Source organism: Adiantum capillus-veneris, chromosome 16 (assembly GCF_014529385.1).
Source record: "Adiantum capillus-veneris isolate H3 chromosome 16, ASM1452938v2, whole genome shotgun sequence".
Classification (NCBI taxonomy): Eukaryota; Viridiplantae; Streptophyta; class Polypodiopsida; order Polypodiales; family Pteridaceae; genus Adiantum; species Adiantum capillus-veneris.
This window is the reverse complement of record NC_140946.1, coordinates 144748439-144775348: the sequence shown is the minus strand read 5'-3', so window position 1 is coordinate 144775348 and position 26910 is coordinate 144748439. Positions and strand designations below refer to the sequence as shown.

At 46.4% G+C, this 26910-nt stretch overlaps 1 protein-coding gene across 2 annotated transcripts in view; it reads right to left on the bottom strand.

Moving 5' to 3' along the window:
- The window catches only part of PSAT1 (phospholipid sterol acyl transferase 1), a 102864-nt gene that overhangs the window by 1169 nt on the left and 74785 nt on the right, over positions 1–26910 (bottom strand). For both annotated transcript variants that reach the window (XM_086485701.1, XM_086485700.1), the window contains 5 exons: positions 20151–20364; positions 19852–20023; positions 18951–19050; positions 18531–18628; positions 6581–6632 (listed from right to left, as the gene is read on the bottom strand). In XM_086485701.1, the coding sequence (XP_086341827.1) occupies positions 6581–6632; positions 18531–18628; positions 18951–19050; positions 19852–20023; positions 20151–20364 (636 nt within the window). The remainder of the gene's footprint in view (positions 1–6580; positions 6633–18530; positions 18629–18950; positions 19051–19851; positions 20024–20150; positions 20365–26910) is intronic.

Sequence of the window (26910 nt, the reverse complement as noted above, 5' to 3'; positions counted from 1 at the left end):
AGTTGTACTTCACATTCAAGATTGTATGCTGGAAAACGCACTGCATATTTACAAAAAAAAAGGATCCCACTAACAAGAGGCAAGAAACTTTAGCTGGTTATGATAGATCACCACCAGCTCACATCTATTAACAAGGCCGAATCCCCTCACACAATTCCCTTCATAGATTATCACAAACACAAAGATTCGTCAATGTGCACCACCCATCATCTTGTTTATCACTATCAAAACTTCATGAAGGCATAGTAGAATCCCCAGGTACCCTAATGTGTCCAGGAGATGCATGTGGTATCTCTGCCAAAGAAGAAGGCACAGCAGAATCAAATCGAGGAGGATTCTTCAGGAGAGCAAGGCGAAGAATCAATCTGAGTGGGCGTGTATACATTATAGAACGGTGCACCACTCTCACCCAACACAACACCTCGGCCACTGCCAATCTCTGACTAGTGTGGATGAAAATACACCTGAAATCTCACTTAAATGACAGCAAGGAATTCTGTACCAAAGCTAGACTAGCCTCGTCCGATGGCTCAAACTAAACCCTCTAGCACTTCTCAAGGGATGCACGAACGGGGGGTGGGTTTGCGAGAGCAGCTGGTGCGAGCGTAACCAAGCTTTTCTTTGGGCCATATAGGATGTCAATCCACACACGCCAAGGCTTGCCAATCATCAATCTCCCCACCTTCCAAGTGAAATTCCGGATTCATATATACCGAGATGAATCCAGGCTAAGCCCAGACTCACCTTCAAAAGGAAGTGCAAGGTATAGACTCATGGTAGTCATCCACAAGACAATATAACCATCAGCTCCATCATGCATAGTATTGCCTAAATACTACAACATTCCCAACGTCATCAGTGCCTGATAGTGGGTGTAGAACTAGGTACTAATATATGCTCTCACACATCCACACCATACACAACTTTTTTCTGTAAATCTTTGGGATTAATTTACAAGTGGGAAACCTCAAGGCGAGGAAAACCCACAAAAAGGATCGTATACAAAGGAAGAACACAAAAGTGTTCAGCTGTGAAAGAGGGCTAAAAGCATTCATAGGAAAGCATTCAGCTGTGAAAGAGGGGTAAAAGCATTCATGGGAAAGCTGATGTATATCAAGGGTGATATCACCAACTTCCAGGATCTGCATCAGAGCGGTGGAACATGTAGCCATTACATTGGCGCCACACAGTCCAATAGGCCCAAAATTTGACCCACATGAAGAAGACCGCAAATCGCTGCAAGGCAGGTGCGAGAATGCCAACAGCCCAGAACCGCCTGTGGAAGACCATGGAGAGAAAACGGAGCCGCATACAAACTGATATGCGGCGAAGAAAAACTCCAGTAATGCAGCAATCCCATAGCAGGTGACTAACAGTCTCTTCCGATGTCGAACAGCGGACATAACGAGAAGAGAGGATATGACGTGCACTGAGAAATGTGCCCACTGAGAGAACTCCAAGCAAGCATTGCCAGAGAAATAACTGCTCCTTCAAAGGGACGTAGCTCTTCCAAATGGCAGAGAGGCTTTCTCCACCAGGTATCAGATTTGTGCATGGACCATAGCGGCCTTGGCTTGCTGACCATTGTGATGCCATTAGCCAAAGGCGGAATGAATAAAAAGTCAGCCTGCATGTGTTGAAGCTCTCATCAGAGCTGGCGGTAATGCATGTCTATTCCATTAGCCAAAGGCGGAATGAGTAAAAAGTCAGCCTGCATGTGTTGAAGCTCTCATCAGAGCTGGCGGTAATGCATGTCTATTCCAAAACGGGGCAAGGGGAAACTCGAAAGTGTAGCCCGCCTTATCAACCACACCACCAACTACGCGAAGGCCACGACACGAGAGAGAGTATGCGCGCCAAGGCGAACGGTCAACCAAAGCAAGGGAGAATGCCCAACTCCAATGAACACTCTCCAACGAAGCGAATTCCCTTCCCGCTGTTGTCGAACATGCCATGATAAATGCATTGCAACATCACACCATACACACACATAACTCACGAGCATACATCAATACAAAGATCTGCATACTGAGTTTCTTTCATGACTCTGAGATTCTTGATTGTTAATCCAAATTTCGGAGTGAAGACTCGTTGAGGAATCTCATTGTGCATGGAATCTAGGGGATGAGCCATGGAAGGAACTCTTGCTCCATTAGAGTTCAACAAGCAGGTTGCCCTTACGTCCTAGAGGCCAGATGGCTGATTATAGAGATGTGAGAGATTGGATAAAGCAAAGCCTAAGAGGGTTGTTTTGCAATCGATACCTTGTGGGCCTCGTCCGTAATAAGCGCACATAGAGGGAAATGAAACGAAATAAAATGTTATATTAAATGTCTTCAAAAGTCCAAAATGACCTATAAGACCAAACCAATACAATCCCGGTGGATCTAATACAATGTCTGGATACAAAATAAAATGAAATGAAATGAAGTAAAATAAAAGCTAAAAGCTAAAATGAGCATCAATGTCCGAGGATGTCCGGCATCGAGCGTTGTTCGAGGATGTACTCCATCGGTCATTGAAGAATATCGTCAATGTCTGCGCTGGTGAATAGTTGTATTGGACGTCTCCCATGCCGTGTTAGAATAGTCCTGATCCTTTGATGGAGCCTCCATCGATGTCGTGGTGGCCCCCGTAGACATGGGCATCTAGCACTCCCAAGCTCAATGGCTTTGTCAGTCAATATACCTTTGGTATAGGTGGACTTTGAAGTCTTTTGTGGAGCTTTCTCATCTAACTGCTAAGTCTCTGCTCTAAAAAAAACAGTGATTTCCCTCTGTGAATGTCTCCCACTATCTGATCTCTTGAGGAGACTCTCCCTGTGTCTACGCAACTCTAGCAAAAACAACCCGAGGAATCTTTGTCATTTGATCCTGATTATCTCATGACTCTAGCCAATGGTCCAAAGCCTCTCTATGCACGGGAGCAGCAAGCTCTGCACGAATAATCTCATGTGGTACAAAGGCCTTGGCCCTAATCATCCGGGAAATCATATAGACCAGAGGCCTCTATATACATCTCCATCCGTCAGTACTGGCAGCTTGGCTATGATGGTCTATTGATGATCCCCATATCGGCACCCCTTACAGTATAATTGAAGTAACCAATGTGTCAAATAGCCAAAGCTTTGTTCGAGGTTCTTGAAATTGAATCTGCGAACACATCCTCTCCACTCTCCCAAAAGTTGCATTTGCTCTCGTCCATCTGGTCTTTGTTGCTCTCCTCAAGGAGAACACTAGACCATTCAAGATCACTCCCGGGTAAGTGTATGCGTCTGTATACTCAACCATCTGCTGACCATATGTGAAGGTCGGTACAGATCGCCTAGCCCACTGTGTTGTGGTGTTGAACACCATAACTTTGGTCTTGCAAAAGTTCACCAACAAGCCCCTATCACTAACAAATGTGTGCAATGCATCCAAGAGTCGTTGCATCCCCTCGGGAAAATCTAAGATCAACGCATATCATCCGCATATAGTAGTAATAAAATACATGTCCCTGCTAGCTATGCTCCTGAGTCGCCTCCCCTCTTAATGTAATCTAAAACCTCATCCACATACAAACCAAACAATGTAGGGGAGAGTGGGCATCCCTGTTTCACTCCAACAGTGGAGCAAATATGCTCAGCAGATAACCCCTCGGGAGTACAAACCTGCCCCACGATTGTCCTGTATAAAGCCATGACTCCCTAGATAAGCTCTGTGGGTACTCTCATCTCATGCAATCTTTGCATCAGTCAAGCTTTGGGAACCATATCAAATACTTTGTGAAATCCACAAAGGTACAGTAAATCCTCCTACCATTTGATCTGCTTTTCCTCAATAACAACTCTTGAGTGTCAATATATGATCAAAAGTAGAAAAAACCCTCTTGAAACTTGCCTGGCCAGATACCCGAACGCCTGCTCTCTCTGCCCATCAACTCAGCTGCTACTCAAGAATGGACCTAGCCCAATCATGATAGTAAGGTAGATCATGGGGTCTCCTGCCTTGAAGATAGGCACAATGGTAGACACGCTCCAAGTATCTAGAAAACCCTCTTACATGGCTTGGTTGAACATTACTCCAAGAAGCCCAGCATGCATGTCTTTAGCATGAATAAAGTGCTCCGCCATCAATCCATCGTGATCATAAGCTCTCCTAGTTCTCATCCTATCAATGGATGTCTTTACCATCTCAACGGTAAAGAAAGTGCATGTTTGTGGGCAAGGCTCCGAATGGTCAGGTAGAGACTGCTGCCCTGGAACTGTGTGAAGAGATGCTGCATATGCGCCCCAAATCTCAATGGATGTGATAGCCCGTTTCTTTTCTTTTTTTTTTGGGGGGGGGGGATGCTCATGAAAAAATCTCCATGTCTCGCCTGCATCTGGCTCAGGATGTCACGTGACACATCCAACCCTATGTGTTCGTGGACAAGCTACAGCATGATCAGGGTTCGGTCAGTCCAGTCAGTCTAGATTAAAAGTGATATGGCACTTTTGTGAGTCTATTCGTAGACCGTGCATGCCCAGTCACATGGTATAGATGCATATCCTCTCGTTGCACACAGCATGATCATCGGAATTCCCATCAGAATCCATTAGAATCAGTTAGGGGAATTTTCCAGTGCATTTAGCCTATTTTTCCTATTTTTAACTTATTATTTTTAAGTGACTTCCCAACAAAAGTAGGTAGGGCAATTTTGCTAAGTTAATATATAAGCAAACCCAAGTTAGCACTAAAGGGCAGAAGAGGCAACAGGAGCTTCCCGCTCAACAGGCACCTTCTCAACAGGAACCCCCATCAGCACCCTTGGCGTTTTTGGTCTCCATCCTCGCCACAGATACCCCAGCGTTTTCCAGTTTGCATCATCGCCATCATCACCAGATTGCATAGCGTTTTTGGATTCCAGCAACAGTTCTAGCTTGCATAGCGTTTTTGGATTCCAGCAGCAGTTCCTGATTGCCTAGCGTTTTTGCTAGCAACTCCCAGATCTGCCAGCGTTTTTGGTTTTCAGCCTTACCGTAGCAGATGCAGCAGCGTTTTCAGCTTTGAAGACGGTAGCAGATTCAACCCTAGTTGGTTGCAGAAGACCTCCATTTTCAGCCCATAAAAACGCAGCCAAAACAGTCATTTTCAGCCACCGAAACAGTCCCGAAATTCAGCAGATAGAAGATCACAGATTTCAACCCTAAAGTCGTCGTCGTTATCACCGTCGTCGTCATCGGCATAGTCCCAAGTTGCATCAGTCCATTGCATACGCATTGTACCACTTTGTGCAATCATAAGTAGACCACTCTCGCCGACGAGAGTGGGGCCTTCGGAGGAGGGTTTTACAACGTCTCTGGTGTCGTATTTCTCTTCTCTCTCTATCTCTCAGTCTCATACACTTTCACGCACAGTGTCCATTCACTTTGTTTGTGATCATAGCATTCTCTCATTAAGAACGGAAGGCTCTCCCTTTCATAAGAACAAAAGGAACCTTGAGCACAGTTCGGAGCACTCATCTTGAGCAAAGCGCAAACAATCATTCCGCTGCACCTAACACAGGAATAGCTTGTACAACAACTCCTCTAACCGAGCAAGGTAAGTCCTCTCCTTCTGTCGCACTAGACGTTGGACGGCTATCTGTGACTGTATGAGAAATGGCTCCCAGAAGCACCTCTCCCTAGAGTGTGGCTCTTGTTTCTCTACTACACTCCTCATCATACCAACTATTCAGGGGGATACTCCTGGAACGTTGTTTGTGCCCCGGTTGGGTGTGTGGGTATGCTTACACTGCTTCATCATGTAGAGTCTCTGTCAATATCTAGGTAAGCTCTTGTAATGGGCATCCCGGCTCCTCTGTGGCCATGTAGACAGAGTCAGTCTTCGATGCAAAAGTGTATCGAGTATGCATAGGTGCCTAGGCCAACGGAGCTATACTAAACTAGAAAGAAACTGTAAATGTGAGGAGGGCCTGATCTGCTGCTACCCCAACAGGCGTAGGGCTGATTGTAAAATCCTGAATAGATGGTATAAAACTCTGTTGAGCCATAACATAGTCCATTGTGCTAGCCCCATGTCTGTGAGCAAAACAAGTGAACCCATTTGTTGCTGGAAATCTTTGTAGGCCATTCACGATGGCCAGTCCATGTGCAGTCCCCATGTCTATCAAATATCTTGCATACTCATTATGCACCACGTCCTATGAGCACCTGGCCAATCCTAGATCATTGACATTCAGCTCTCTTAACATCTCCTCTAAGGTAACATAGAAGGCTGTTTGAGAGTGTCCCGTCTTGGCATTGAAGTCCTCTAGGAGGATGACATCCCCATCCCTAGAGAACTCCCATATGCCCTCATCTCAAGTCATGTATGGTGACTGCCCCTTGGGCGATGCATAGAGAAATGTTCAAGTCTCTACTCATGGGTTTGATAATTCCATTACAAAAGTTCATGGGCAATCAACATAATTTTAAAATCTCCAAACAACTTTTTGGTCTACTAAACAGTGTCTTTCATCTCAAAACTAGCAAACAGTACAAATGTATGCTCTCTTCTGCAGCCTGCCATCGACAATCTACAAGAAAAATAAAGGAACATGAGGTACAAAAGAGTACCGTTGCATCTCCACTGCTGTTTCTTGAATTTCCTTCAACTGATGCCCCAGACCTGATGATCATTGGCAAATTAATGAACAGAAACAATATCATGATTCTCACATAGAAACCTTAATACTTCAGTCTTTCAGAGTAAATACCTGAAGATCTTAGATTGTAACACACTAGTTGAAAAATACCTCTCTAGTTCTAACCACACAACAGTCGATTTCACTTTGCTGATACATTGCAGAGGTGCTTGAGGCACACCCGAGTAATAAGGTCCACATAAGTTAGAGCCTTCAATAGACACCCATGGCTGAAATGGGGCACTGTAGCATGGATAATGTGCTGTGCTCTCTACAATGTGGGTGCCCCTCAGTGCAATGTGCGTGACAATCTCACTCAAACGAATGGAAACTCTCTCAAACAGAATGAAACACAGAAACAATGGATAACAACAGAGACACAACAATGGACCAGAACATGTGGACTCGACTAGCTCAAAGAACCATGTACAGACTCTGGCGTGGCAGCACACTCAGCTCCAGCCCAGGACTCACAGGTACAAATGGGGTGTCGAGGCTCAGATGTGCAGGGATGGTGAAGCAGTGCTCTGTGTAACACTCTCTCTCTCCGACTACGTACAAGATAAGATGATGATAATGACCCAACGGCTACTACTCATAGATACAATCATAAAGAGCCACCAACAGCCCATAAATGTCAGCCAGCTAAGTGTGACCTGGCCACATGTCCACTAGGCCACCATCCGTATCCCTGCCACGTGTCATTGCCCAAGTGTCCGTCCAGTGTGAACAGACCAGACCAACTGTACTAACTGTAACTGTGTCCTGTGAAAGTGACACTGTAGCCTACTACAGGTTGCCCGCCACAAGACTGGTCACCGTCTCGGTGAGCCAAAACTGAATGAAACTGCAAAAAGTAACTATATGTACAATGAAAGGTGGGGTAAGAGCACAGTCCTGTCACCCAAGGGAAAGTGTCGTCGCCACTGCTGCTCCAGAAGTATCCGGATCGGGAGGAGCCATCAAATCGATTGTGTAACTATGCGGTTGCTGTACTGTGCTCTGCATAACCTGGTTTCCTGTGGTTGTAGCAGCCATCTGCTGCACAGCGGATGGAAGCACCTGCCCTGAAGTGAACTCCAGACGCCTAGTAACGCAACCATGGCGGTGTGCACCAGCAACACCGTCACAGCAAAGAACACTCTGGCTCTGCATGTGTGGCATCTGGACCTGAGACCCCTGCTGAGTGAAGTACTGGAACTGGGGCTGTGGGTAGTGTCCCATGACCTGCGGAGAGGGCTGAGAGGGACCTGCTGGGTAGTGTCCCATGAACTGCTGAGAGGGCTGAGAGTGACCTGCTGGCGCTGCAAAGCCTGCTGGATTCTGAACCTGTATCCCTAGTCCAGTCCATCCATATCCCACAGGAGCCTGGGTAGGCCTGTTATCATACATAAGCATTTCTTGAAATCCCTGCACCTGTGCTTTTAGGTCATCAATAATCCTCGACTTTATCTTCAATGCCTGCTGTAGTGCAAAAATCGTTGCATCTCGATCTGCGATGGCACTCTCGGCCACTCGCAGAGATCCCTCCATAGCTGCGTATGTGGCGGAGTGATGCTGGTGGGTTACAGCTAGCTGCTCCACGCCTAGCTCGATGGTGGCAATAGCAGCTCTGGAGTCCTGAAGTAACTTCTCTGAAAGCTGAAACACAGAAGTGGAGTTGGTCCTACCTGAAGATCCCTCAGATGGATGTGATGCTGGAGGGCGCACATGTGGCACTGCCGGCGAGCTAGAAGTAGGTACAGTTGGTGGCACATCCGACGAGCTAGAAGTAGGGACACTTGGTGTAGTAGGTGCCTCGGAGATTGTTGTTGTAGGTGGAGCGAGTGATATGTTGACCGGTGTATGAGTGAAGATGGGAGAAGAAGGAAGAGGATCCTGTATGGGTGAAGTGACCATCCTGTCCTGAGGAGCGGCAGTAGACATTGGTGCCGGCACAGCAGAACCAGGTGTAGAAGTAGACGTATGACGTTGAAGATGTACCCTAGTCTCCTGGCTCTCAGAAATTGGCAAGGAGAGTAGAGACTTCATTGTATCCTTCACCACTTTCGCCTTGATCTTCTTTTTCTTGGGGACTGTGGGGTCAACTTGCATGCTCACGGTTTTCCTTTTCCCTTTCGAGGTTCCCTGTTCCTCATCCACTTCATTTATGTTAATAGGTATGTTTATGATCCATGCCAAGAGAGGTGCCGCAAAACATCTAAAACTGAACTGCACAGACTGCACTTGGGCCCGAAATCTTTTAGCCCTAGACTGCAAAGAGCTGAAGAGAATTTGGTGGAATCCACATGGGATAGTGTGGATTAAACAGTATAGCCCGTCGCAGTGGGAAAATGTAGTGAGAATATCTGTTTTTACCTTGTCTTCTTTTGCATCCCGAGCCAGAAAGTAATACCTGAAGATTGCGAGAAGCCGTGTGTTTCGTTCATAATTTGGGTGATCCGAGCTCAATAGCTCTTGACATGCTTGAATTGTCGCATCCTTGGACAACAAAGAGAAAGTGCGAGTAGTAGACTTCACAGCTGGAAAGTTGCTCATACCCATGGCATGGCCAAGCCTTGTAGCTGTTAGCTTGTGGCCCCAGACCTTTGGAAAGTTTTTCAACAGTTGATGTATCAATTCTGCTGGAACCGTATTAGGTAAATTTGCATCAGCCAATGCTGTGAGGCCCAGAGTCCGTAGCTGAGCAGTCGAAAGCACCTCATTGAGAGATGGTCGAGGTTGTTGCATATGAAAATGTAATGAGAATGCTGTGCGATTTTTTGAAGAAGCAGGCCTCTTGATTTCATGAGTGATGATTTGATGTTTTTCTTTTTTCTGAGCCGCTTTTGAATGTTCCTCCTGATCACTGGAAGCACCTGACTCGGAATTTACATATGAATCATCAGATGCTGCGGAGTCTGCTTTGTAGCTCTCATCACTTGGGTCACTGGAGGTAAAGTCATCTATGTCATGGCTACTGCTGCTTGCAGATACTTCCTCTGCTTCGCTTTCTGATTCTGTAACCAAAGGTTTCCTCCTCTTCAACTCTACCTTTTTCTTGCTACTTCCCTCTGGCTGTTTCTCCTGCTTGCTACCTCCTGCCATGGTGAGGTCGGATGACAATCAGAGCCGCTGAGTAGCCAAGTGATGGAAAAGCACTGAGTAGCCAAGTTGGAATTTCTGCAAAACGATTTAGGCTGGGGCGATGAAAAAGCACTCAGTCAGATGCTTTGAATTTTCTGCAAAACGATTTAGGCTGGGGCGAGTAATTGAGGGTAGGGGTAAATTCGAACAAACATAGGGCAGGGGTAGAGGGTAGGGGCGAAAGTGAAATTTTTAGAGGGTAGGGCGAGAGGGTTGTTGAGAGAGGTAGGGGCGAGAGGGGTGCTGGGAGAGGGTAGGGGCGAGAGGGTGAGGGTAGGGGAGAGGGGGTGCTGGGAGAGGGTAGGGGCGAGAGGGAGAGGTTAGGGGCTTGTTATATAGGATAGGGGCGAGAGGGGTTGCTGTGAGAGGGTAGGGGCGAGAGGGGAGGGTAGGGGCGAGAGGGGTGCTGGGAGAGGGTAGGGGCGAGAGGGGGAGGGTAGGGGCGAGTTATATAGGATAGGGGCGAGAGGGGTTGCAGGGGCAGGGTAGGGGCGAGAGGGGAGGGTAGGGGCGAGATTATATAGGATAGGGGAGAGAGGGGTTGCAGGGGGAGGGTAGGGGCGAGAGGGGAGGGGATGGGAGGGTAGGGGGGAGATTATAGGGTAGGGGCGAGAGGGGGTGCTGGGAGAGGGTAGGGGCGAGAGCTGCAAGGGAAGGGGGCGAGTTCTAGGCAGGGGTCAATAGGGGCAACGAGGGGAAGGGTTGAGAGTGGGTAAATGTGAGGGAAACTAGGAATTAGGGGCGACTTCTACAGTATGGAAGAGACTTTGGGGATGGAGCTAATTAAGCAAGGAACACCAGCAAGAAGAGGGAACAAGGGTTAATAGGGGGCTCATTAAGCAAGGGACAGCGCGAAAAAAATAGAGTCGGAGTCTCACTAACCAGAAATAGCTATCTACCAGATATATGCTATGAAAGGTGAGTTGAAATTCTCACCCTGCAGAAACTGAACTTGCATGTGTGAACGATAGGGAACAGATAACCAATTGAAAGAATGAAGAACTAGGGATTGAAACAGTTTGAGGAGTATTTTAAAAGATATTGCTCCGGAACGGCAAGGATAGAGATGCGATGGTGAGAGTGCATTTAAAAAATTAGAGACGGAAAAGAGAGATGCAGTTGAGCTGATTTAATCGCGAACCATATCCAATAATCAAAAGATCTATTCGATGAGACTTGAACCTCGGAAATTACAGAGGGGAGCAGAGACAAAGACAGAACAACAGTACTGATGCATGCATTGAAACAAGGGGAGTTTTGAAAGATAAGAGCTGTCATGAGGAAGATTTGAGAAGAGCGGAAAATGGTAAGCCAAGGAGAAATACCGAACTGAGAGGAGGGAATAATCATATGGTGTTGGGATATCTATCATCAGTAGATGTGTATATAATTAGGACGAGTGATAGCATTTAATCCTTGATCCGTTTACCAGTGGCAAGGGAACGCCTTCTAGAGTGACTAACTGAACTGCTCCCTCTGGTAAAATCTCTTCCACCACGAAGGGCCCTTGCCAAGCTGAAACCAGCTTCTTTGCTTTTTTCAAATATTTTGCCTGATAGAGTAGCACCAGTGTGCCTTGCGTTATTTTCGGCTTTCTAAGGTGGCGATCATGCCACGCTTTGCGACGAAGTTGCTCCGCTTGCAGAGCATGTGAAGCCAAACAGCGGCTTTCATCCAATAAGGTGAGACAGGATATAGAAGCAGATTCCATGCCCCAACTTGCACGCAGACTGCCCACCCTAGGGGATCCGGAGTTGAACTCAAATGGAGCTATGGCTTCCAAACCGAAAGCAAGTTGAAAAGGCGTTTGATTCGTTGTTGCTTTGAGAGATGTGCGGTATGCCCAAAGAGTGCCGTGCACAGCCTGAGCCCACGATGCTGGATGGAGATGACATGCTTTTCGCAGTAGGGCGATCAGAACCTTGTTGGTGCTCTCTGCCTGCCCATTGGCTCTAGGGTAATAAGAGCACGACTTGCGATGAAAAATTTTGTAATTGGCCAGCAAATTTGAGATCATGCCATTGACAAAATGACTGCCCCTATCACTGGTGATCTCTAAGGGACATCCAAATCTGCATAAAATATTTTCATATAAAAATTTGGATACTATATTGCCAGTGCAATCTATTGTCGCCAATACCTCTGCCCACTTTGTTGCATAGTCTGTAGCCACTAGCAGATATTTGCGATTACCTGGTTGAGCCGGGGGATATATTGGACCCACAAAGTCCAAGCCCCATCTCTCAAAAGGTAGCCACGCCACTGAAACCTGCAGAGGACGGTTGGATTGCTTACTTGGCTTCGGCCCACAGCGCTGGCACACATCACAAACCTTAGAATATGCTATTGCATCCTTAAAAACGTAGGGCCACCATAGACCACTCTGTAGAATCTTCTGGGCAGTGATGTGACCAGGGTAATGGCCACCAGTGGGACCATTGTGGGCATCCTCTAGAATATGCTCCACCTCATGAGGCGAGACACAACGCTTCAGAACACCATCTGGTCCCGATTTGTAGAGCTGGCCCCCAATCAGAGTGAAAGGCCTGGACTTCAACAGCAATCTCCTCTTCTGCAGTGGAGATGCCTTCTCTGGGTACAGCCCAATAGATAGAAAATGTAGGACCTCGCCGTACCATTCCGATGTTGTATCGATTTTAAAAAGACTGCTATCCGGAAAGTCATCCGCAATCCCGGTAGCTTCTTCACCTGTGTGAATGCGAGAGAGGTGGTCAGCCATTACATGATGCTTACCAGGACGGAGTACCACTTCAAAGTCAAACTCTTGGAATAGGAGGAGCCATCGCCATACTCGACCTGCAACCTGTCGCTTATTAAGCAGATAGCGCAAGGCATGGTGATCAGTAATAATTGTGAAGTGGACCCCTAGCAAATAGTGACAAAATTTTTGTAGAGCATACACTATAGCCAAACCTTCCCTCTCTGTGGTGCTATAGTTGCGCTCTGCTTTGGTGAGCAGGCGACTTGCATAATGTACAGGGTGATCCAAGTTGAACTCTTTGCTAGGCTGAGTCAGCACAGCACCCACAGCCAGCAGACTCGCATCTGTATGCACATGAAAAGGTAGGGCCCAATCCGGGGCAACTAGAATAGGCGCTTCAGTGAGGCCTTTTTTGAGGTATGCAAATGCTTCGGCCTCAGGTGTTGACCACTGGAAGGGAACAGCAGCACTAGTGAGCCGGGTCAATGGTTGAGCCACCTGTGCATACATACGTATAAACCTACGATGATAGCCGGTGTGGCCCACAAAGCTTTGAACACCTTTGGGATTTATGGGAGGAGGTAACTTCAAGATGGACACTATCTTCTCTGGGTCAGGTGCTAAACCTTGAGCAGACACCACATGGCCCAACAGTGTGCCCTCTGTGACCAAAAAATGACACTTGTTCGGATTGAGCTTCAAACGTGTCTCTCTGCACCTGAGGAAGACTGCAGAGAGCTGAGCAAGATGCTCCTTTAGATTTTCTACTGGGGTCGAACATTGAGCACCCGAGAAGGTGGAAAAGTCGTCCATGAAAATGCGAAGGTGATCAGTAAGCAGAGGACAAAAGATGAGATATACTATGCGATTGAAAGAAGGGGGTGCATTTTTAAGCCCAAAAGACATTCTAGTGTAGATGAAAATACCCCAAGGAGTCACAAAAGTTGTTTTGATTTGGTCGTCAGGATGTATTCCTAACTGATTGTAGCCGCTGAACCCGTCCATAAAACTATACAGTACATGGCCAGCGACATCTTCGAGGACTCTCTCAGTGAAAGGTGTCGGAAATCCATCCGGGATTGTGACCTTATTCAGAGCCCGGTAGTCAACGCAAACTCGAATTTTGTTGGACTGCTTCTTTGGGGCAATAACCATAGGGGACAACCATTCTGAGTGCTCTACTGGTACAATAATACCTGCTTCTTGCATTTTTTCTAACTCGATTTTGACTGCTTCTGCATACTTGGGATTCAGTTTGTATGCCCGTCCTCTGACCGGCTTAGCCCCCTCAACCAGAGGAATTGTGTGGACTCCTAGCTCTGCTGGGATTCCTTCCAAATCGTGGTAAGACCAGGCAAACACATCCTTGAAAGAGCGCACAAAAGAGATTACCAGGTCGAGAAGAGCGGGGTGATCCCATAACCAAGTGGCTAATAAGATGGGCTGATGGTTGTCAGGGCCGCCTAGGTTGACCTCTCTGACTGGGTCAGGCGGCGCAATGGGCGAGGCTGCGTCAGGGGGAGAAGACCGTGCCACCTCTGTTAGCTTTTGGACATTATGAGCTGGCGTTTGATCAATGTTGAAATCAGCATACTCTTCTTGCAACCATCCTGATGGAAGCTCTGCAAATGGTAAATCCTCAGATACCTCAAAGTGCGCCGGCATGGGTGGAGAGTCAGATGGAGTAGAGGCTAAGGAAGGATCTGGGGTGTTGGCCAACTCTTGCAAGGGAGACTTTTTTCCCCTTCTATGGTGGGTTATAGACTCACCCAGGCTGACGGTTTCCATCAAGGGACCCTCTGAAAGATGGGCACCAGAGACCGGTCCACTTGGTTCTGGCTCACTTGGTTGACTGGGATTACTGGCTTCAGGTGTAGCTTCAGATGTAGGATCAAGGGGAGAGGGTGAATCTGTTGCCAAAGGTTGAAGAGAGACTACATAGCATGGCATCGAAGAGGTGGCTTCTAACCACTGCAGTAAGTCTTCATCGGACCCATCAAGAGGGACCGGCTGCTCCAAATCAGGGTTGGATTCTACTGACAAAGAGCTATGCTGAACGACCGGATCCATACCTCCTTCGAGACGAATTTGTTGCATTGGAGAGCCAGGAGTATGTATCCACATGGCGTCGGTTCCCCAGTCGTGAAGTGCTTTCGTATGTCGCAACCATGGCCTACCAATCAGCAAGGGATAACCTCCCTCTACCTGGGGAAGATTAACTACCACAAAATCCAAGTTAAAAGTGAAATCTTGTACCTTCAGAGGCACCTTGTCGACTATGCCCACTGGGTAGACTGTTCTCTGATCTGCCAATGTAACAGTGAAAGGAGCAGGTCGGGTAGGCTTTAGACCTAAGGCCATCATAGGTGAATTCGGCCATCAAATTGATTCCACATCCTCCATCAACGATGACGCCAGATAGCTGGTGCCCAAGAATAGATACAGTGAGGCGAGGACTTTTATAATCGGTGAGGGGAGCAGATGGATAGGAAATCAAATAAGACTCTGAGGGCAGGGAGGTGCCCGCCACTAGGCCCAGCCCCCGGGTACAGAGACTGAATGACTGACAAGGTGTCACTTCTAAGTGTTGTGTCAAGCCTTAGCATGTCGTATAGTGACACCTGCTGAAAAGTATTTTTCAAGATGGCTTCTGCTGTAGGCTTGGCGCCTTCGAACTGGGCTCCCTTTGGGACCTTAAGCTATTCCAAGTCAGCCACTGCTTCCAAGAAGGCTCCATCAACGTCAAATAACAGGGAAGTTGGTTTGCTCTGAGCAATTTTGAAGGACTCGTCCTTTGGGTCAAATAGACCAGCTTGAGGAAGTGGGGACTAGCGAGGTGGACCTGTGGGCAGACTAAGACCAAGAGCTGCTCTTTGTGCCCGAGTAAGGACAACAGCAGGCTCCTCCACTTGCAGTGGCTTAACCACATGAGTAGCAGGTGATGGTTGAGGCACTGTGTTCACAGTAATCAAGTTTATCTTTGGGAAGGTGATTTCTTGTTGGTTCTGAGTCGAGCTTGAAGACGTGGATGCCCTTTGCGTGGGACAATCCTTACTGTAGTGAACCTTCGAATCGGGGCAATGATGACAAGGAGGGGACCCCTCAGGTAAAGGACACTTGCTCTGATAATGCCCATATTCTCCGCATCTGTAGCAAAGTATGGGCCGATTGGAAGGACGAAACGGGGGACGAGGTGGTTGCTGCATGGAGCTGGAGGCTGAAGTGTAGAAGCTCTGAGGGGTTGAGGTGGCATTAGCATTATAAAAACTTTGAGTCGGGAAAGTACTTGACATACCTTGGACAGCAGGGGTATTGAGCAAAGGTGGCATGTAGTTGGGATGGCTGTAGTGGGAAACCATGTTTGATGCTGGTGCTAATCCCTGTTGGAGAGTAGGACCAAGACTTTGCTGTATTTTGTGCAATCCCTTTATATAGTAGCAATCCTTATCTTCATGACCCGATTTTTCGCAGAAGTGGCAATAAGAGCGAAGGGGACAGTCCTGTGGAGGGTGTCCTGGAGAGCGGCATGAACTACACCATACCATAGCCTTAGTCTCCTGCTGAGACCTGAGCTCTTCTAACTCTCTTTTAAGTTGATCATAAGCCTCTTGATGTGGAGGCTTCTCCTATCTGAGAGAGAAGGATCTCTCTTCGTGAAGGGCCCGCTGTAACTTTAGGGCTTCCAGTTCCCTTCTTAAAGAAGGGGTCTGATGGACTGTCCATGAGTACAGGGGCAGTATCTAACTGAAGAGAGTCAGTGAATTGCCTTCTTGCTCCCTCTATTCTTGTAGCAGTAGCAACAAAATCCTCCAGACTGGCTTCAGGACGGAGACTTTCTCTCAGCTTTTGTTGAGAAGTCTTAGGCAGAGCCTTCTCTACCCACTTCTTCACCATGAATTCCCCTGGCTGCTGAGGCAGCTTGGCGACCAGGGACTTTATTCTGGTCATGAGCTCTGCAAATGTCTCCTTGGGCTGGAGCAACAGGTTGGCCAACTCATCTAGAATCTTCTCTTGATAATCGCCTGGTCGGAAAGCTTCACAGAACTGCTGTCTTAACATGGTCCAAGTAGTAAAGTGGTTTTCAGCAAACTGACTGTACCATTTATCTGCAAGACCATCCAAGGTGGAAGGGAAGAGCACCAGGTATGCGTCTTCTCTGTTGAGGCCACGACCTCTGCAAAGAGAGACAAACCTCCGAGCATGGTCGTCTACATCTTCTGCGGAGAGACCTTTAAAGGTAGGGAACTTGATGTTCACCTTTGCCAGAACACTTGTGAGTTCCTCCATGGCTTCTTGCTCCTGAGTCTGTTGCTCACTAGCTTGCTGTAACAAAATGGGGGAGAGCCTTACCGGAGAAGGTGACCTGGAGGATGTAGAGCCGGTCGAAGAAATGGAGGTAGCAGTATGAGTAGGTATGGGTGATGGGGTTAATATGCTTCTACTAGGCACCAGGGGTTGACGCCGTCTGTGGTAGTACTTCAGAGGACTCAGTAGTGCACTTTGACGCTCCAAAGACCTCCTTGTATGTGTCATGCAGTAACCGCCAACCCCACCAAGCTTTGGGCAAGAAGACCTTCACTTGGGCAAGACAACCTTCACTTGGCTGAACATTGGTCTAGACTCTACTAGACCAGGGCGAGTGACTAGACCACCTGGCGTGGACCAGGACGAGGAAGGACTAGACCAGGGACGAGAAGAACCAGACCAGGACTAGCACTGGGTGGACCAGGGCGAGAGAGGACTAGACCAACAAGGCGAAAGACTAGACCAGCTAGGTTAAGCTGTCAAGAGACTAGACCAGCTAGGTTGAGCTGTCAATGGGTGAAACTAGATCAGGCTGCACAGGCGAAGCGAAGAAACCAGCTACTCAACAGAGTGAGACTTCAGTTGAGGTCCCACCGTGATCGCCAAAATAAGAGCACCTGTAGCACGGATAATGTGTCGTGCTCTCTACAATGTGGGTGCCCCTCAGTGCAAGGTGCGTGACAATCTCACTCAAACGAATGGAAACTCTCTCAAACAGAATGAAACACAAAAACAATGGATAACAACAGAGACACAACAATGGACCAGAACATGTGGACTCGACTAGCTCAAAGAACCATGTACAGACTCTGGCGTGGCAGCACACTCAGCTCCAGCCCAGGACTCACAGGTACAAATGGGGTGTCGAGGCTCAGATGTGCAAGGATGGTGAAGCAGTGCTCTGTGTAACACTCTCTCTCTCCGACTACGTACAAGATAAGATGATGATAATGACCCAACGGCTACTACTCATAGATACAATCATAAAGAGCCACCAACGGCCCATAAATGTCAGCCAGCTAAGTGTGACCTGGCCACATGTCCACTAGGCCACCATCCGTATCCCTGCCACGTGTCATTGCCCAAGTGTCCGTCCAGTGTGAACAGACCAGACCAACTGTACTAACTGTAACTGTGTCCTGTGAAAGTGACACTGTAGCCTGCTACAGGCACTTTTAGATGCCTATCAATGGGAACTTTCCAGATAAACTTCAAGAAACTCCCTGCTATTATGAAGTGATGACAGATGCTCTTGCTTCTACCATCTCTAGGGTTTTCTTGAACCACCATAGTATGCAGAACCAGCATGAAGTGACTTAGCCTATGCAACGCACTGCCGAAGTAGAAAAGAAAAAGGCTCCTTTGGAGTTTCAAGGAAATCAAAATCTAAGCTTTGTAACTTCGGCAGTTCAGACATCTAATCTTAATTGGGTGAGGTCTTCAAAACGTGTTGGCTAGCAAGAATACAAACAACAAAAATACGCAAAAGAAACAAAAGCTAAAAAGACTGTATACAAAGACACAAAGGGAAAGCTACAGAAAAAGCTACATGCTGAATCCAGTAAAAAAAGGAGGAGACTAATCAAAATCCCAATCATTGTACTCAAATTTGATGTATCGAGGACAGCACAAGACAATGCTAAAAAGTAGCATAACACACTCCCGCCACCAAGAATAAACTTATTTTTCACTCTCTCAAGAAATTTTAGCGCACCCCTAAAAAACTTACCTCGATTGGAGGGCTCCGCCTTCGGTCTCATATATAACATCTGTAAGGATCCAATTGTCTGGATAAGGCTTATTACTGAGAGCATAGTGATAGCCAACCTGCATCAGCTATACAGATTTGAACGTTTGGAAAACTAAATGCATCCAAAGCATAGAAAAAAGAAACATATTTTTAAAGCATACTATGCCAGAATAAGGAGACAGACAAATCCAACTACGATGATAGAACAGGTAAATAATAAGATGAGCTTCAAAGAAAGAACCCAACTAAAAGTAAGATTAACAAAGTTTTGGGGAAGATGAGATTTCTTGAGCTACAAAACATGAAAAAATGACATCCATTTATATGAATTAGCAGAAAGGAATCACCATCAGATGCAGTTCCTCCTTTCTCTATCAAATAACTCAACGAATGCCCAACCTCTGTTTTCAGATCGATTCCATAAATGCAAAACACATTCTTCAATGGAGGCCGATGCCATGGTGTTAGAGGGTTCAAGACTGGATCATCTTTGAAATACCTGGATGTGAACAAAAAGACCTACTTGATTAGCAATAAGATGTAATCTTCCTACCAAGACTTGCAGCTTTGGTTTATGAAATGGTCCTATCATGAGAACTTCATACATTAAAATTCTTTTTTCTGCTATGTGTTCTTCTTCAGAGCTATACAGGAACATAAAATAGACAAAAGATGAAGCAATGATAGAAATACCAAGACAATTAAGATGGTGGAGATAGTGATTCTGGAGCATATACAGTTTAGGACTAGATGAATCGAGGAAAATCCCAGATTCGTCTATTGAGGAAAGTGCAAGTTATAGACTCATGGTAGTCATCCGCATGACAAAACATTATGCTATAAATTGATAGCAAGAAACTTAAACTACTGTATATTGGATCCTGGCCCATAATAGAAAGCCACATGATTATTAGGGAAAACGCACTTCGGATTAAGCAGTAAAAAGACCTTGCTAGGATTGCATGTGGAGAAAAATAGATTGGAGCCTCAAACCAGCAGAATTGCGGAGTATAACTTGCTAAAAAATGCATCACATAGCAGCCTTCGATAGAAAAGTCATTAGCTTTTTATTTTTTTTCGACACACCAAAGGGCCCACAGGGGGAGGTGCTGATCCCTTCCAAATATAAGCCATGTAAAATGGTCGGGCAAGGGCCGCATACCATCGGGCAAGAGCCACCTCATAGGCATCACCATGGCCACGAAAAGTCAAACTTATTTTGAAATATAACCTATTTGCGCCTTTCAACTCTCAGAATGCTTCGTCAAAAACGGTGAATTATAATTTCCTGAAGACATACTTTTTTAGCTGGTGGTGAGCATGCTCGCTGTCTTTGTCATGAGTTGCAATAGCACTAAAAAATGTTCCATCAGCTATCTCACGGGCTGAAAAGGACCATTGTGTTCTCGGAGAGCAATCCACATTTACCAGGGGTTCTGACAGTAGCATTGTGCTTGGAGAGAAACCAGACCCTTTGCAATCATAGAAAATGTAAATGTCACATAGTAGTCTTCTTTGGAAAATTGACAGTTAACCATTCAAACCCAAAGGAAACCGTTTTTCCACAAAACAAATTAACATTTCAACTTTTTCACCAACCTGGATCCTCGGGAACGTCCACCCTAACAATGTCCACAGGCCATCCAGATGACTTTGCTGCAAACTCATCATTATCACAGGAAACAGTTGACGAACCCTCCCCTGATTGAACACATGAAATCAATGAAGAATCGCGTCTAGTATCACAATGACTCGAAAAGGGCAGCATCCAAATGGAGGAGCTGAAAGAATTGCACATAAGTCGTGCAGTACCCTGCATTCAACAATTGGCTTAATTTAAACATTGACGCACAGATAGAGCACCTCATCCTCATTGCTACTAGAACTCCACTGAGAGACATTAGATGTGAGCATTCTGCCATTTGTATTGTTATAGGAATACAAAGTTGAGAGGTTCCTGTTTCCATCAATATACATGTTTATGTTGTATTAGAAGACGAGGAGATTCTCATCTATAGAGTTGTGGCCAGGAGATACTGTATGAATTCTTTTCTACTTGTGGATCAGAATACGTCTTTCATGGATAGGTTAGAGTGTTGTTTCAAAAACATGATAAAAAACCCACGATAAGACCTTTGGAGAAGTGTATGCTCAGGTGTGTGAGCGCATGCGTTCCGTTATTGGCTTGGAATGCATAACGTATTGAGCACTTTATGTCCAAGGCCATAGAACATCTATGGCGAACTCAATTTGAGAATGTTTATGGCGAACTCAATCTGATTGCAAAGGTTTGCATTTCCTTAAATAACTTTAGTGTGTTCACCAAGGATACACGGTGGCCTTAATGTTCTTGTATTAACTTCCACATCCTTGCTCGAAAGGCCTCTTTGCTCCCTGCATTTATTCCTCAACTATTAAGTATGGCACCTGATTTACCCCGTGTAATTTTCAGTATTAAATATGCACATTTGTAAGGCCCCCGTTATGAGGAGAAGCCATCGTGCGTGAAGAAAATCACTCGCTGGAAAACCAAAATTTCCACGGCCAGTCTCGAGCCGGAATATTATGGCCGGACGGCGGTCGGAAAGGTGGTCGGAAAACGGCCGGCCGGTTGGCCGGAATTCAATGGCAGATGGCCGATTTCAAATCGGACTCGTCTTCTCAAGGACGGCCACACATGGGCACATGGGAGAAATCGGCTCGGATTTGTCTACTCAAGGGAGGCCACACATGGGCGCATTGGAGAGTCCAAGTCCGACTTGTTGTCTACACAAGGGCGGCTACACACGGCTGTCTCTCATGAGAGAGAGCAGCCCTTTTTTGGCCTATAAAAGGAGGCCTTTTCTACACACAAAACGAATTGAAGAGGTGAAGCATTGTGGTGCATTGTGAAGTTGATGCAACAAGGTGGGCGTGAGGTGGTGAGAGTAAAGCAAGACGGGAGCTCCAAAAGGGTATAATCCCTTTGTAATTTATTTCTTGTTTTGAAGTACTAAAGCCATTGAGTGGCTGCTTTCTCGTGGACGTAGCCCACATTGGGTGAACCACATATATCGTGTGCTCTCTCTCTCTCTCTCTCTCTCTCTCTCTCTCTCTCTCTCTCTCTATGGAGTACCCACAGAGATCATATGGGGGACCATGGCTTTATACGGCTCAGTGACTGGCCAGGTACGCACTCTTGAGGGGATTTCTGACATTGTTCATTCCACTATTGGAGTGAAACGGGGGTGTCCTTTGTCCCCTAGACTTTTTGGTATGTATGTAGATGAGGTCTCTAACTACATTGACAGAGAGGGTGACAGAGGCGCTCAGCTGGTAGGGACATGGATCCCTTTATTATTATATGCTGATGATATTGTGTTAATGTCAGAGTCACCAGAGGCCATGCAAAGACATTTGGATGCATTGCACAACTTTGCAGAGGATAGTGGACTGTCTGTGAACCTTGGTAAAACCAAGGTTATGGTGTTTAACACCACACCACAGTGGGTCAAGAGATCGGCACCTACACTCATATATAACCAGGACACTGTGGAGTACACAGATGAATATACATATCTGGGGGTGGTATTCACAAGACCGAGGTTTACCCTGAGGAGAGCAGCAGAGACTAGACTATCCAGAGCCTATGCGGCATTAGGAGGGCTAGAGAGGATGTGTTCGCAGGTTCAGTTTCAAGAACCACGAATAAAACTATGGCTCTTTGATACTTTGGTTGCTTTAGCTATGCTTTATGGGGTCCAAGTTTGGGGACCATCTGTGAATCATGACAGTTGGAGGAACATGGAGAGACCGTTGGTATTTATGATATCCCGAATGATTAGAGCCAAGGCCTCTGTACCACATGCGATTATTCGAGCGGAGGTAGCCGCCCCTCCTATAGAGATTGAGGCTCTTACCAGATCAGTGTCCTTTATGCACAGTCTATGGGATACACATAGAGGCAGATATACTAGACTGGCTCTTGAGTCCTCTAGACAGTTAGCGATGCAGGGAGATGCATCATGTTGGTATGCACAGATGACCTCATGGTTTCAGATGATGGTCTCAGCATGGATAGATTGCCTCCCTTTCAGTATTCCCTGGATGCACTATCCCTGCCAGTCACATGGACGGAGATCACTAGACTCATTCGACAGGATCTTATACAGTTGGACACCAGGAGGACATGGGTAGAGCCGATACAGGAGTTGGGCACGAAGATGGCTTTCTACAAAGAGCACCTTCTCCAACTTTCAGGGGATGGGTTTGTGACTCGTCCGAGCTACATGGACACTCATTTATCTCATGATCTGCGATGTGCTATTGGTCAGATTCGCACATCCTCACACCAGCTGGAGATTGAGACGGGTAGATTCAGAGGGATACCACCAGAGTCTAGGATATGTCAACTATGCGATAGAGAGCCAGAGACAGAGCTACACTACATATGCCATTGCACTGTGTATTATGAGATACGAGGGCGCTTCCATTGCTTATTCAGGGAGGGTTTTGGACCCCTAGATAGAGTCATGAGGTATCAGGACCAGAGATGCCTTGGCTTATATCTACTTGAGCTACACCGACATAGAGACAGTCTATTGGGGAGACATGGAGTACGATAGTCGCAAAGACAGATCGCAGACTTCTTTGGATCGAGGGAGCCAAGAGACCAACCACCGGCACAGGGTTGTACCCGCATTCATACCAGAGGCACCCTCATTGACAGGGCCATTGAGCTCCGGAGATCGACACGACCACGACCGAGACACAGGAGCACACTACATCGACGGAGACTCCAGCAGAAGATCAGAGGCATTCTAGTACGACACCCAGATTGTCATTGAGGGCCTATTCTACATTTTCACATTTCACATTTCACACTTCATTTTCAGTTTTCATTTTTACTTTCAGTACTTTTTGTACTTGTACTTCAGACATTGTATTAGATTCACCACTTTGTATCTGATGGTCTCATAGGTCATTTTGGCCTTTTGAAGACGTTAATATATCATTTCATTTCATTTCTCTCTCTCTCTCTCTCTCTCTCTCTCTCTCTCTCTCTCTCTCTCTCTCTCTCTCTCTCTCTCTCTCTCTCTCTCTCTCTCTCTCTCTCTATAATCTCTCGTGTGAAAAATTATCTCTCTCCATCAAGTAAACTTCTCAAATATCTATTTAGCTACGTCGTATTCCCTAACAATCAGTATCAGAGCAAAGTTTGCTCGTAGCTAAAGCATCTCAAGGAAAGGATTCCTTGGATTGAGTAATGGCGGAGGAAGGGAAGCTCAAGATCGAGAAGTTCAACGGCAAGATGTCACGTGACACATCCAACCCTATGTGTCCGTGGACAAGCTACAACATGATCAGAGTGCAGTCAGTCCAGTCAAGTCTAGATTAGAAGTGATCTGGCACTTTTGTGAGCCTATTCGTAAACCGTGCATGCCCAGTCACTTGTAATAGATGCATATCCTCCGGTTGCACACAGCATGATCATCAGTATTCCCTTCAAAATCCATCAGATTCCATCAGGGGAATTTTCAGTGCATTTAGCCTATTTTCCCTATTTTTGGTAGTTTTCACTTATTATTTTTAAAGTGACTTTCCAACAAAAGTAGGTAGGGCAATTTTGCTAAGTTAATATATAAGGAAACCCAAGTTAGCACTTTCTGGCAGAAGAGGCAACAGGAGCTTCCCGCTCAACAGGCACCTTCTCAGCAAGAACCCCGCAGTACCTCCCCTCACTTGGCGTTCCCAGCCTTGCTTGATCGCCATCAACACCTAGCCCTAGCGTTTCCAATTTGGTGTCGCCACAGCCTCTCTAGCCCATGGCGTTTCCTTTGCAGTGATCGCCATCAATCCACAGGCCAGCGTTTTGCATATCCTCAGCACCTCCATAGCCTGGCGTTTGCAGTTTCCCATCGCCGACACACCTACAACCGTAGCGTTTTCACCAACGCTACAGCAGCACCAGCGTTTTTGCTTGTCAGCCCTTATCGCGGCAGATGCAACAGCGTTTTCATCTTTGAAGACGATAGCAGGTTCAGCCCTAGATGCATGCAGAAGACCCCCATTTTCAGCCCTCCGAAACGCAGCCAAAATAGTCATTTTTCAGCCACCCAAAACAGCACAAAGATTAGCAGATTTTCAGCAGATAGAAGACTAAAGATTTCAGCCCTAAGTCGTCTTCGTCATCGGCATAGTCCCAAGTTGCATCAGTCCATTGCATCCGCATTGTATCACTCTGTGCAATCATAAGTAGACCACTCTCGCCGACGAGAGTGGGGCCTTCGGAGGAGGGTTTTACAACGTCTCTGGTGTCGTATCTCTCTTCTCTCTCTATCTCTCAGTCTCATACACTTGCATGCACAGTGTCCATTCACTTTGTTTGTGATCATAGCACTTTCCATTAAGAACGGAAGGCTCTCCCTTCCATAAGAACTAAAAGGAACCTTGAGCACAGTTCAGAGCACTCATCTTGAGCAAAGAGCAAACAATCATTCCGCTGCACCTCACACAAGAACTACCAACACTAGAGGATGCAGATTGAAGACTATCTCTACCAAAAGGACCTCTATTTGCCACTAGGTGCTCTTGCAAAGAAGCCCGCAATGATGGCAGATGAAGAATGGATTGTCCTTGACCGAAAGGCATTGTAAACAATCCGGTTAAGCTTGGCGTCAACGGTGGCCTTCAACATTTCGTGTCACGTGCACATCTAACTCTATGTGTACATGGACAAGCTACTTTATGACATGGGTTCAGTTCAATCAGCCTAGATTAGGAAGTGATCTGGCACTTTTGTGAGTCTGTTCGCAGACCGTGCATGTCCAGACACTTAGAGTAGATGCATATCCTTTGGTTGCACACAGCATGACCATCAGATTTCGGTCAAAAACCATCAGGAGTATTTTCACAGTGCATAGACCTATTTTCCCTATTTTAGCCAATTTTTACTTATTATTTTTAAGTGACTTTTGTTGGGAACTAGGTAGGGCAATTTTGCTAAGCAAATATATATAGAAACCTAGCACTAGCACTTTTGGGCAGAAGAGGCAGCAAGAACTTCGATTCAACAGGCACCTTCTCAGCAGGGACCCCAGCAGGCCTAGCGGTTTTGCATCACAACAAGGACCTAGCGTTTTTCATCCACAGACCAACCTTGGCGTTTTTGCATGGCAGATCAGCCTCGGCGACAACAAGACACAGCAGATCAACCCTAGTGTTAGCAGATTTTTTCAGCAAGGACAGTTTTCAGCCCTAGCGTTTTTGGTTTGCAGCTCAGCCTCGGCGTTTTGCAATTCCATCGCAACAAAATCAGCAGTAGCACCAGCGTTTTCAGTTTTCAGCATCAAGACACCGCAGTAGAACCCCAAACCTCGCAAATTTCACCATCCCGCAGTAGATCCTCGCCGCACATCAGATCTAGCGTAGTTTGCAGTTTCAGCCCGGAAATCGCACATTTCAGCATCTGCGTTTTCAGCGTGTCGTCGTCGCATCGTCGCCATCGACATCGTCACCGACATAGAGTCAAAATTCAGCAGATAAAGATTTGCAGATTTCAGCCCTTAGCGTTTTCAGATTTCAGCCCGTCTCGTCGTCGTCCTCATCGTCGTCGACATCGTCCGCAAGTCCAAGCATTGTAGAGATTTGTGCAATCAATAGTCGACCGCTCTCACCATAGAGAGTGGGGCCTTCGGAGGAGGCTTTGACAACATTTTGGTGTCGTATTCTTCTCTCTCTATCTCTCAGTCTCATGCACCTTCATTCACAGTGTTCATCACTTTGTTTGTGTCCATTGCACTCTCTCACTAAAGGAACGGAAGGCTCTCCCTTCCGTAAGTAAAAGGAACTATGCACTGTGAAAATACTCCTGATGGTTTTTGACCGAAATCTGATGGTCATGCTGATGATTTGCATGATGATTTGCATGATCAAGATATGATTATTCACGAGCATGATGATTTGCAGGATAATGATGTGATTGTTCACAAGAATGATGGTTTAGTTGATACTTTGTCTAGTGAAGCTAACCTCATTGCAGATTCGATCAATCACGAAGAACCGATCTTGGCTCTCGAGTCGAGGTCCAAAGATCCCCCACAGGAAGATTCGATTGATCACGAAAAACTGATCTTGGCTCTTGAGTCGAGGTCCAAAGAACCCCCACAGGAAGTATTATGTGTTCGAATGATTAGTCAGCATGCATTGTTCGAGTGTTTCATTCGTGATGCTTTCCTGTATTTTAGTCACCGTCCTTATGTGATCCCGTTTCATAGGCATGACATATTGTACGATGAGCACGATTCACTCATGAATGAGCACGGATGTATGCGGATTACTCATGGAAAGATGAAATGTTTGCATTCAAGGAATTCACATT